Source organism: Phodopus roborovskii, unplaced genomic scaffold, assembly GCF_943737965.1.
Source record: "Phodopus roborovskii unplaced genomic scaffold, PHOROB, whole genome shotgun sequence".
Lineage (NCBI taxonomy): Eukaryota > Metazoa > Chordata > Mammalia > Rodentia > Cricetidae > Phodopus > Phodopus roborovskii.
Window position 1 is genome coordinate 15,030,932 of NW_026126409.1, and position 13,213 is coordinate 15,044,144.

The 13,213-nt window shown below is 41.2% G+C and overlaps 1 protein-coding gene across 1 annotated transcript in view; it reads right to left on the reverse strand.

Moving 5' to 3' along the window:
• Window positions 1-13,213, reverse strand: part of Csmd1 (CUB and Sushi multiple domains 1) — a 1,460,794-nt gene that overhangs the window by 411,021 nt on the left and 1,036,560 nt on the right. Inside the window, exon 9 of the mRNA XM_051182080.1 lies at window positions 2-126. Within this exon, the coding sequence (XP_051038037.1) occupies window positions 2-126 (125 nt within the window). The remainder of the gene's footprint in view (window position 1; window positions 127-13,213) is intronic.

Consider the following 13,213-nt stretch of genomic DNA (forward strand, 5'->3'; position numbering starts at 1 on the left):
CCTCTGCAGATGGGCCGGTGGTCACTCCATGCAGCAAGGGTCTCAGTGACTCTCTGGCAGGTGATGCCCTTGGCTCCTTGAAGCACATAATTATCTTCACAGGAGAACTGCACACTTGCACCAACCCTAGACAGCACCAAGCCAAAAAAAAAAAAAAAAAGAAAAAAAAAGTACAGATTACCAACAAAGGAAAACATCAACAAAATGACTTGACTTTACAGTTGTCATCCAGTATAAACAAACAAAGGGACACATGCAGCAATCCATAAGAGATTATATCTTGGGTTTTGGTAGTTATGGTTTCAGAGTGAGTCAGTCTCAGGTAGCCCAGGGTACCTGTGAACTTGCTACACAGACAAAGTTAAGCTTAATGTCTGTAAAGATTATGACTAGAGGCCACCTGTGATCTTTAAGGGTTACAGCATATGCAGTTCCCTTAAAGTTCAGAAGAAAAAGCTGGGTTCACTGGAGCTGCAAATTACAGGTGGTTGTAAGCTGATGTGTGCTCAGAACTGACCCTGGGTCCTTTGAAAGAGAAACAGTACTCTGTGACATTATAGAATACTGTGGCTTGCATAAGAATATGTATGTAAGAGAATTTTGTACCCTGAAAATAAAGCAAAGCTGGGCCTTGTCTTATGTGAATAAATGTTTTGTGAAAGCAAGGACTGAAGGAGGACTGAAGGAGTCCAAGTTAAGAATTTATCTCTACAAAGGGTTTATATTCCTCCCGCCAACATTTACCATATGCCCTAGAATGTACTGGCATTATACTTGAGAAATACCTCTTGCAGAAGCATTTATCTCAGGGAATCTCAGCAATACACTTAGCCTAGAGTGAGATGAAAGACTGTGTATGGGAAACAGCACCAGGACACTGACCCAGGGTGGGAGTCTGACAGGTACAAGAGGCAGTGTGAGTTGGTGGCAAGCATCAGTCTGAGAGTGAAGGACTCTTCTCTGCCCACCATCTGCACTAAGTGGACAGATCAATTCTTACAGAAAGCAATTCTACCTGGATGGATGCTGAGGAAACATGAGTGAGAACAAGGACTCTCTGGGGAAGAGATAACAGACATCCACACAGATTCATGGAGTTGGTAATCAATAAAACACAAGGAAGCAACAGGTGAACAGAGACACCTCACAGGGGATGTTGGGATTGGGATTTCTCAAGCTACATGATCAATCAGCTCACACCTGCATGATACCCTTTCTGGGTACCATGAATGTGTTGAAAAGTCATTAACTTTGAGCCAATCCAGTTGGGAAAATCTTAGGTTAATGAAGCTAAATACTTTCCCTTTATGAAGGAAAGTCCCAGCTTCTTAAAAATGAATATGCAGTACGCAAAAATAAATAAATAAATAAATAAATAAATAAATAAATAAATAAACCAGCCATCTTTATACCTCATGCCAAAAAAAAAAAAAAACTGGACTTCTACAGTAAAGATTTTAAGAACGAAAAAGAAATGCTATAGATATAAAATATGGAGATTTTCTTAAGGAAAGGTGTTGAAACCACACACAACTCTGTCTCATTGTCAATACAACTGTCATCAAAGACAGCTATAATTTGTAGACATTCCCCCATAATCCCCAGTGATCAGTCTTTGTTTAAACATGTGAACTACAGTGAATGGATGATGTAAATCTACCAATTTTATTTTAAAATCAACATTACATATTTGCCCCCATCTATAGTTTCTTTCCTATCTACCTGACTTTACTTGACTTTCTGTATTTTTATCAATTTTTCTGAACATTTGCATGGAACATTTACCATGTCATTCTCTAGGAATCAGATGTGCAGAAATAAACACAAACTCAAGTAGATAATGGAATGTCTAGGGAGAAAAGAACAATAAGTAAACATTAGAAATAAATGAATGTGAAGGAACCAAAATGGCAATGATTAGAGCTGAAGTAGCAGAGATGGAAAAGGAAATAAGAGACTGACAAACACTCTATGGTCTTAATGTGAGAGGCTAATTTCTAGCATGCTGTTTCAAAGGTGGGAGACAAGGAGGAGGAAAGGTAGGGTTCATACATCTGCCTGCCACCTGCTACACTGCAATCATATTAGAAGCTAATTTGACTGTCAGAGCCTCTGCTTCTCCTTTAGTTATTGAAAACAAGCTAGAACTTGAACTTCCCAAAGTACTGACAAAATAGACAAACGAGTTTCCAAACTCCAAGCTTTCAGTATAGAAAAAGGAAACATCTGCAGAGTAAAGAGACAGACTACTAAAGGGAGAAAACATGGAGACACACATACTTAGAACACAGATAGCTCATAGTGAGAAGAAACAAATGTCAGATTTAAAAGCAGGTGAAATGGGGTTGGTGGGGGCAACAGGGGAGGACAGGAGGGTGCAGAAACTGGGATTGACATGTAAAACAAGCTTGTTTCAAATTTAAATAAAAAAGTGAGTGAGATGGTGAAATAGACAGTTTTAAAAGCAGCCATGCCAATGGCCAGCAGACATACGAAATCTACCATCCTTTTTTTGCCCTCAAGGAAATGCAAATCTAAATAAAAAAGGAGGTGCATGCACACAGACTTCAGGGTTAAATGGCTTCTCCTGGGCATCTACCCAAGAGGCTGCATCTTACTAGAGAGTCACAGGCTCAGCCATGTTCATCATTTCTCTGTTCATAATAGCCAGGATTTGGAGACAGCCTAGACATCCATCAATGATGAATGAGTGATGAAGTGTGATGTTTATACAGTGGAATGCTATTCAGCCACTAAGGAAAATGAAATCATGAAATTTGTATGCAAATGATAGAATCAGAAAAGATACTTATGGAGGTAATCCAGATCCAAAAGGACAAACATTGCTATTTTATCACTCATAAGTGGGTTGTAGCATCAAATCTTTAACTTTGTATGTTCAAATTGGCATCCCTGTGGTGGGAAGTGGGAAGAAAGATCTTAAAGAGAGCGAATCATAGAAAACAAGTGATATAAAGACATGGAATAATGGAGCAGGAGATTTATATGAGGATAGGGATAGAATAGGCATGTGGGCAAGAGGAAAGGATGGAAGAGGGAGAATGAATATCTAGGATGTTTGAAAAGGTCATATGGAAGCCTACTATTTTATAAACTTCCTATGCGTGCCATCACAGATGAGGGGATGGAAAAATTGGAAGATCTAGCTATCAGGGAGGACAGGAGCAAAACAGTGTCTTCAGGTCATGATAGGACAGCTGCACTTATGAACAAGACCTGCAAACTCATGAACAAGACCTGTACAAGATGAAGCCAGTAAGAATTCCATCATAGAGGAAGTTCATAAGTTCTCACTCCTAACTCAGGAGCTAGTTCATAGATTCTAGTTGAAAGAGAGTTTCCCTTAAGAGTGTGTCACTTAGTAAGTCAATCATGTACCCAGGGACATCTCCAAACCCATGTATGTATGTATGTATGTATGTATGTATGTATGTATGTATGTATCCCAACTTGGACCCAGTGGGATATGAAATTGGGAGTGGTGGTTAAGTAGAGAGAGTAAATTTAGGATAAGGAACTAGTGGATAAGTATGGGTGAACATGATCATAATTATTACAATAAATCCTCAAATAATGAATAAAATATATTTAAAGAACCATAAAAAATGTTGAGTCATGCCATAGCATAGCTGTAGTAAGATGATAAGATGTAGAGATTGGTGAGGGTGCAGAAAAAGGGGGACCCCTTTTTCTGCTCTATTGGCAGGAATATAAATTACCACAACCCCCATGGAAAATGACACCGGGAGTCTTCAGGGAATTAAGAAAGAACTATCACATGCCCCAGCATCCTAGCTGGCCATATAAATCACAGGAGTAGAAATTGGTATCAGAGTAATATGTCCATTTTCTACTCTGGAAATCACAAGCAAGATAGAGAACCAACTGAACAACAGCACACAAATATGGACAAATAAAGTGTTGTGTATACACAGAATGGAAACTGGAGGGACCTCCTGCTATTTGCAACACACTGTGGATAAATCGTGTGGCCACTTTGCTCAGGAATAGAAGAAACACTGATACCCTACTTATACTTGCAAAGTTACAGACTAGAAGTCACACAGAGAATAATCTGGTCATCAGTGAGAGAACCAGCTCCTGGAAATACTGTCCCTATGACAAAAAAAAAAAAAAAAAAAAAAAAAAAAAAGTTCCATTAGGAGGGACATAAGCTTGGTGGGATAGTGAGCTGAGACACAAACTTCATGACATATTATTACTTGGAAATCACTGACACAGTTTTTAAACATCCTAAAAATTACACCCACATGATGTCAGTCATGCTAATGCATACACATTTCAAAATACATTACATACCATAGGGTATACAATTTACATTTGTCGGTTTTGACACTGATCCATTGATCTCATTTGTGGCAGGGTAGTATGAGTCTCTCCAAACTATGAGGTAATTCTGCCAGAGATGGTGTCTAACAGTGAGGTCACACTCAACTAAGCTATTATCAGAAACAAGTGACAGCATACAAGAACAACGAATAAGGGTCGTGGTACTTAGTACAGAGGCATATATCAGCGTAACAAAAAAAAAAAAGAAGAAGCATGACTCAAGGCTGGTCTATATCCAAGGCACCAACTGCCAATCAGCTCTAGTTACATCTATATGTTTGAAAAACAGACAATCTTCTAATTTATGGCAATTATGTTATTCTGACCCCATGGAAGTAAGAAGAGAAATTTTAAGCTGCCTTCTACCCTCTTTGCAGACACCTTCCAGGCACGTGTTTGGGAAGCCTTTGCAGCCTGCAATGAGGACTCTTCCCAGAACTGGACAACTTCCCATGGGCTCAGTCTTTCCCAGAAGCCTCTTTTCCAGTGCTGTGACCACTAGTTTCCAGGACATTTAGGGAACCACACAGAACTTCACTACTATCATGAAATTTTTGCACAACTCAGTAGAATGGCATGAATAGATTCTGGAGCCATCCTGACTTTGAAACATTAAATTTATTAACAATGGCTAGCTCTTCATCTGCAGGTCAGAAATTAGCCCAAGGGGCAACCCTCAGGCAGAGCTGAAGTCAATTGTCTCAGTAATGGATCAGGATGAGATGGGAAAGAAATATGGCCTGGCTTTTAATTTATTGACTTGAGCTTTTGTTTTGCTTTATTCTGGCTCACAAATCAGTTTAGTTAAAAACCGTGAGTGCTTCCTTACTTCAAATACATAGCAAACCAAGTTTTCATTGACTTAGCATCACTATATTTGAGATACTGTATATTAGATATATCACGGTGACTAATCTTGTTTTCATAGAAGTATTCTTCAAGGGTGATTCCAGGAAATCATCTAGCTTTTCATTGGCAAATCTATATAGGACACTTAAAATAATTACATTTCATAATGAAGAAAAATATCGGTAGTGGAGACCTAAGTGAAAAAGTTCCAGATGTGTTATGTACTATTAATACTTAAAGGGCAAATTTAAGTGGAACAGTGAATGCAAGAAAGGCTTTGGCTTTCAAGTTGACTACAATAGAAAAAAAATGACTCTCTTTTCAATGTTCACTGCTTCTAAAACACTCATCCCTCAACTTTCAATCTATGAAGACACTTTATTCACTGGCATTTATTTAACTTTACCTACTGTGGTGGGAAGAGTCTTCCAAGGTGAATGAGCTATTTCTAGATACGTTGGAGCTAACACAGACTACTTCTAAATATGGGCTTCTTAGAGAATGGTTATTTATGGACTTCTCAAAAAATTTTGTTTTAACTAATTCTGGAAAAATAGTCTGGAATGACTTAAAGATAAGATTTGAGTCCAAAACAGGATGGATGCTGTTGTGTCTAGAGCCTCACCCTCCTAGCTGCACAAGAAGGGATGGACAGAAGAGCCCACTTACTATCTGCAGAATCTGCTGGGGTGGCCAGGGAGATGTGAGGTCTATTTCAATTTTTTAATATATTTTTTAAAAAGATCTATTGTGTGTACATGTGTGTGGATGTATACGTGTGAGTGTGCATGTGTGTGGGGTGCCTAAGCAGTCCGGAAAAGGATATGAGAATTCCCTGGATCTAGATCAGTGGTTCTCCACTTTGCTAATGTGAGTCCCTTTAATACAGTTCTTCATGGTGTGGTGACCCCCAACCATAAAATTATTTTTTATCACTACTTCATAACTGCAATTTTGCTGTTTTGTGAATTGTAATGGAAATATCTGACATGCAGGAGATCTGATATGCTATCTCTGTGAAAGGACCATTTGACCCCCCAAAGGGATTGTGACACACAGGTTGAAAATCTTTGATCTAGAGTTTTAGGCAGCTACAAACCATCTGACATGAGTGTTATGAAGCAAATTCCTGTCCTCTCCAAGAGGCTCTTGACCACTGTGCCATCTTTCCAGCCCCATTTTTTATTGTTTAATACATAATTAATATAATAATTTTGTTAATAATTGTAATAATATATTTGAGGTACAGTGTGGTATTTCAGTATAAGTTGACAATATCTTATGATCAGATCAGAGAGGCAGTGACATATCCATCTGTCCTCTCAAAAACTTTCCATCTCTTTAGGTTAGGAACATTCAGAAACTTCTCCAAGCTATTTTGAAATTCAATTAATTGTTGTCAACAAAAGTTATGCTATTGTGCCTTACAGCATGACAAGTTAGTTATCCTTCCTGAACAGAAATCCCTATGTTTTTTAGCTATCCTCCCTCTGGGCTGCAAATGGATGGAGTGTTATGTAAGATGGCAGTCAGACAGGAATAGATAATATATACAGGAAGGTTGATTATTTACTGAAAGATATAGGTTAATAAATTTAGGGTGGAGATAGGAAATAGCTAAATACAGGTAGATTCAGAAAAGGGGATGAAAGACATATAGATAAATGATAGGTGGCAGATAGGTGACAGGTGATGATAGATGATAAATGTTAGATATAGATATGTAGGTGATAGATATAGATAGATAGATGATTAATAGACAGGTAATTGATAGACTGACAGATGAAAGATCTCTGATAGATTGATAGATGACAGATATGTAGTGGACGTACATGGATATCAATCAGACTGTGTCCAAATAGCCCAGTCAGAATATCACACTGAGCTGTGACTGGCACCTCTGGAGGCCATTTAAACTCACATCCCTCCCTCATATTCAGCACTAGAAAACACAAATTTTTGAGCTAGTCTTGTCATCAGTGTTGAGCTCAAGCCAGGACTTGTCACATCTTGCCTAATAAAATGGACATAGGGGACACAGGAAGAGAGCTTTTGTAGTCACTTCCCAAAATATAAAAAAGTTGTGTTTCATTTTAAATATTTCACAAAACAAAGCAAGAGGCTGTGAGAACACTGTGGAGAGTGCATGAGTAGGCACATGTGCCATGAGTATACATATAGCACATCTACCGTGCACATATATGTGCACAAGTGTGTACCACGCATGAGTGTGTATCATGAATGAGTGCACATGTTCAGAGATGTGAGAGCATCTACTATGCACATGTACATGAGTGTACCACACATACATGTGTATGCATATACACACGAGTGAATATGCCATGCACATGTATACACATGGATGTGCACATTATTGCGTGAACCACGTGTACATGCATATAAACATGGCTGTGTGTACCGTAAGTGTATGCACAGGCACACATGAGTTAAGAGGGGAACAGGACCACCTGAGGAGACCTGGCTAAAGCTAGAATGGGGGTTTCAGAAGCTTTGAACCTTGTCTAGCCATTATTCTCCAGACCCCTACTTTTCTGTGTGCTTGGGGATCTAGGACAAAGAAACACTGTCCTACATCTCCACTAAAGTCTGGAGGTCCTGTATCTGACAGTCTGAAGTCTGTGCAGGGGAAAAAGCAATCAGAGACCATGCAAGGTAGAACCCTTTGGCCCTGCCTGGATGCCATGCTTCACTCCCACCCTATAAGGCTAACTGAGAAGCCACCCCAGGGCCAGCAAGAAGGCTCCACTGGTAAACATAGTTGTTGGCATGCCTGCTCACCCGAGTTTGAGTCTCAGAAACTAGATGGTGGAAGAGGAGAAACTCCTACAGTGAAAGTCATGAGCAATTGGCTGAGATATATCTATTCGTAAACCTCGAGTGAATGAGTAAAATGGGTATTTACAAAGTGGGATCTTTGTATAATGCACCACAGAAAACTGAGCATGAGTTCCTGCAGTCCAGCTTCCTGCTACTTACTATTTATCACACTGTCCTTACCCTTCCTGGGTTCCCTCAGCTTTGACCATTTCATCTCCCTCTTTTTCTGTCTCTCTGTCTGTCTGTCTCTGTCTCTTTCTCTCTCCCCCTTCTCCATTCATCCCAACTTTTTTCAAATCATTAAAATAGTCTTCCTTTTATAACTAGAATTATCTATAAGTTAAAGGTGCTGATAACTTTCCTGAAATCTTTATAAGGGCAATATTGAAGGCAAGTTTCTAGAGAATGAGAGATGACACTTGATCCAAGAAAAGAATGAGGGAGGAAAACCTGTCAGGGACATGTAAATCATTCCTCAGCATCTTCAGAGCATTTGGGTCACCCCTCCATCCTACACAGGTCCCCAGTGCCCTCTCGGAGGCAGAAACACCACAGGCACCCAGAATGCATGAGGCATGAGGGCTCCATGTACACACCTCTGGTATGTGCCCATGTCTTTTGGTAAGGTAGGCGTGAAAAAGCATGAATGCCCACCTGCTCCTAGCCTTCGTTACCGTTACCCACACAGGGCAAACACATTCACTGGCCAGCTCTACACTGGACTGTGATACCTCAGGATATGCCGAGCTCCTGGGATATAATATCCTTCATTTTAGTAGACATTGTGCTGCATTTCTAAAGAGCATCAACTGCTATGTTACTATTAGTGAAGAAACAGCCAGTCGCCTTTAACAAAAATACAGAAAAGTGTCTTTCAGAAACTGAAAATGGGATTGGTCTTGATAGATTTAGAGAAGAGTTAGGGGGTGGATAAAAGTGTGGGTACTTGCATGCATGCATACACCTACTGTATTTTCATTTTTAAATTATTAATAAAGTGAACATGACATATCTCAATCACATGTCTACCTCAGCAAAGCCCGGTGGGTGTCAAAACATTTGGTTAGTTGGTATATCACATGTAACCAAGTTCTGTACCCCAAAATATCCAATGGTCATGCCAATGACTTCAGTGTTCTGCCCTGGGGACATAACCTAGCTCTTTTCTACACCCTTCTCTCACCTAGAGACTATAAACTCTGTTCACTTATTGTTCTACAATAGGTTTAGAATTGAAATATATTAACCCTGAACACCAGAGATGGAAGGGCAAGAGGATAGGAGACATAGCCACCGGGCTTGGCAGAGTCTCTACAATCTGATGCCTCTCCAACCCCAAGCCCACTTACTGAGCTGCATGCCCACCGTGCACCTCTGATGTATCCAGATCATGTCTGACAAGTACAGAAAAGTATTTTAAGAGATGAACACAGCATAGCCTTGGCACCCCCACACCACAGCAACTATATCCTGTGATCATTTACGTTATATCAACACATTGCTGTCTTTTATCTCAGGGTTCCTCCACACATGAGTGGAAGGAACAAGACACACACAGCACATGTACACTCATGTATGCATACATGTACACATGTGTTCATGTGTACAGACACACATACACACACACACACACACACACACACACACACACACACACACACGGAAGGTCTCCTAGCTGAAGGACCTGGCCTTGATAAATGAGACCGATGGTGTCTCCAAGACCATCCCAAGCAATTTGGCCATGCACTGGGAAGGCTGAGCTCAGCATTCCAGAAAATACCATCATCTGAAAGACAAATGTGTGTGGCTGAGGATATCAGGGTGCCTTTTATGAGTCTTGTGATTTCCTCACATAAGTCATTTCTGGGTCATTTTTTTTTTTTTTTCGTTATACAGTGATGGCTTCTACACTCATCTTCTCAAGCTGCCAAGGCAATTTGGCAGCACTAAATACATGTCTGAGAGTAGATGTCTCTCTCCAGCCTGAGAATAGAAAGGGAGCAAATATTTCATGTGATTTTTAGGTACTGCAGGCTAACAATCCTGAAAGACCCCACAGCCTTGCAAATGGAGCATTGCAAGGGTTCAGCCAGCAGTAATGCCACTGAGAAAATTTCTTCAAGTGACCAGTGGCTTCCAGACTATGACCAGCTCTCAAAAGTGGCACACAGAGGGAAATAATGAGTGAGTTTTCATGTGATGAAATTTAATTTGAATATTCTAAGTCTATGTAGGTTCATAGAATCCTGATAGTTTACCAATGGAGATGGCTTGTGTTAAGAATGTGTGACTCTTAGAGAAGCAGAAGTCATTTCCAGGCCATTTTGGGAGGAGCAGGAAGGGAGAAGGTATGTGTGGCTAAGGCAAGTTCCATGAAGAAATGGGGTTACCTATATGGCTGAGTGTTTGTGTGAGTCCCTTCATTCTCTCACTGTGACTCTTCTAAAGGCCAGAGGCAGCAGCCACCAAGCCCCTTTCAGGAAGGTGTCTAACACAGGGCATCACCATTTCCGTGACACATGACCCATGTGTATGGGGGATCAGAAGGCCAGGGGACTTGGAGATGAAATACTCTTAAGTATCTTAGAAAGGGAGGATAAAACAAAGATTCCCCACACAGCCAATCTTAGAGGAGGACCTGCACAGTAACCCAGCAAGAAAAAGTGTCCACTTCTCAACAGACCTCACAGGTGCCAGGAGCTGACCGTATCCTGAAAGGCACAGAAACAGACATGCTGTTGCCCCCTCTGCTGGGGCAGGTGTCCAGTGAAGACCCCACCATTCCTTGTCAAGGCACCTGCCTCCTCCTCACTTCACAGCTTATAAAACCCAGGCACAAAATTTCATGTGCTCTAGATACCGGTGCCTGGGTCCAAGTTTGTTTTCACCCTGAAATTAATCTTTTCAACGTGTGATTGATCAGAAAATGATCCTATGTGCACAAAGACTTTCAGTAAATATTCCCTCCTGTGCTTCTATCTACACAGTGTAAAATCTTCCAATATTTTGATTTATCTTTCACTATGCATTGCTTGCAATTGATCAACTCCTAAGGCAAACACAAGAAGGGTAGGGACTAAGAGAGTGGGGAGAACACAGCCATTGGGGGGGTTATATACAGCATATGTGCTTCATATGCATGTTCACACACACATTTAAACACACAGTGTGGGAGCCACTCATAAATTTAGTAACCATTATAAATGTGCAAGCATTGCTGCTGGCAAAGTAGCCAGGATACAGCTTGTGCTCAGCTAACAGAGGCATACTGGGCTCAGTTCATAATCCCTCTTGAATAGCCCATGTGCTCTGCTCTTTCCTTAAACTCTGTGGCTCTAAATCCAGTCCCTTTTGCTGAAGTCCACAAGAGCCAGGAGCCCAGAGAAACCATCAGCCAACAATACAGAGCCATGTCTCTGAAGCATGCTCTGAACTGTGCCCATCAGCCCACTTACAATGGAAACCATGCTGCCTGGGATTTGAGAGGGCAGTGTGGAAGGTCCATGTTCTGTGGACATCAGTGCCCTGTGTATCAAACTGACAATATCGTGCATGGTAGACAGGAGACTGATGATCTACATTTAGGCCCAGTGACAGACCTGGCTGCAGAGGGGCTAATCTGGGTACAATACATTGCCTATCTGCCTGTTGGGCCCTTGTTTGATTCAATTTCTATCTCCTCCTCATTAGAATTAAAGTACATCAAAGTGCCTTAAACTGATTTTTATGAAATCCCACATAATATTTTTAGCTCTGATCAGTTGCTTATGTAGAAATGCAAGACCAAGCCCTTGCTGCCCCACAGGGTAACCTGGCTGTTCAACAGCTGTGAACAGTTCAGTCTTCTTTCTCCATCAGCTCGCGTCCTTACTGTACTATGGAGTCTTGTTGCCAAGAAAGGAGATTACATGATAGACTTCTTCAGCTCTGAGTGCGGTGTTGTGCCTTGCATCTCTCTCTACTCTTTCTTGCTTGCCTTTTAAAACCCACCAAAACCATCTCATCTTATTACAGCTTCTCCTCCATCTTATAGTAACCCTACATCATTCTTAAAATTAGTATCTTCAAGTGCCCTGGCATATTTAACTAAGAAGACCCAGTCAATCTGAGAAGAGGAAGGGACACAGTGGCTATAAGTGGCCATAGGCTACTTGGGTCTGTGGATGTCAGTCTTACCCTGCTGTGTCGGTATATAGCAGTTGACCCTGAATGTCATCAGAGTGACAGGCTCTTGGGTTCCAACATCTTCCCATGCCATGCATTTTTAGGGAATGCCTTCTTCACTCTGTGTCCTCAAGACAAGCCTTTATTATTCTTTATAACATGGGGACAGTACGCAAGGCCAGAGAGCCACTTAGTTTCTGGGCCTGCCTTCCCTCTATTGGATCCATTGTCCACCTTTTGTATCCTTTAGACTTCAGCTTCACAGTACTCTGGTGAGTCTCTTCCCAACACCATACCCACACAGTGGTCCTTTCCCTATTCTTTGCTGTTTCTTGCTCTCCAAGATTGATGAAGTACTTGGAGACTCAGCTCATCTCTGTAGAAGAACTATAGAAGTATCTGGGGGAAGAAGGACACTTCTGCTCCTGGGCCTCTCCCCAGAAATGGCCCGCCTTATCACATTTTCTTTCCTTAGGGAGCAGAAATACAATGAAATTAAGTGTGCCATAGAATGGCCACAACTTTGACTCTGCACATGTGTCTTTGTATGGAGGAGTGTGTGTGTTATATTTAAGGTGTTTGACATCCTGGGGTTACGGTAACTCTAGCTACATCTTCCATGATGCTTTGGGCAGCACAGTCCAGCAAGGAGCAATCTCCTCCTTATGTAGTTCTCTCTTTGTTCAGTGAGGCACCTGCAGCCGACATGGTAAGTGAAACCTCAGGGACACCGCACACAAGATAAACTGTGTTCTCTTCCCCAACATCACTGTCCTCAGCCCACCACACACACATCTGCATGTTCCTATGTCCCTGGACACCAGCCTTCCACTTCCTCCACACTACTGTTTTGGCAAAGCTGTGTGAGTGAGGTAGAGTACCATTTTCTCTTTGTAGCTTTCACAGAGACATTCGAGCTGTGAATCCTTCCCCTTTCTACAAGGTGGCCCATCCCTGGAGAACAATGGCTTCTCTCCTTTTAACATTCATG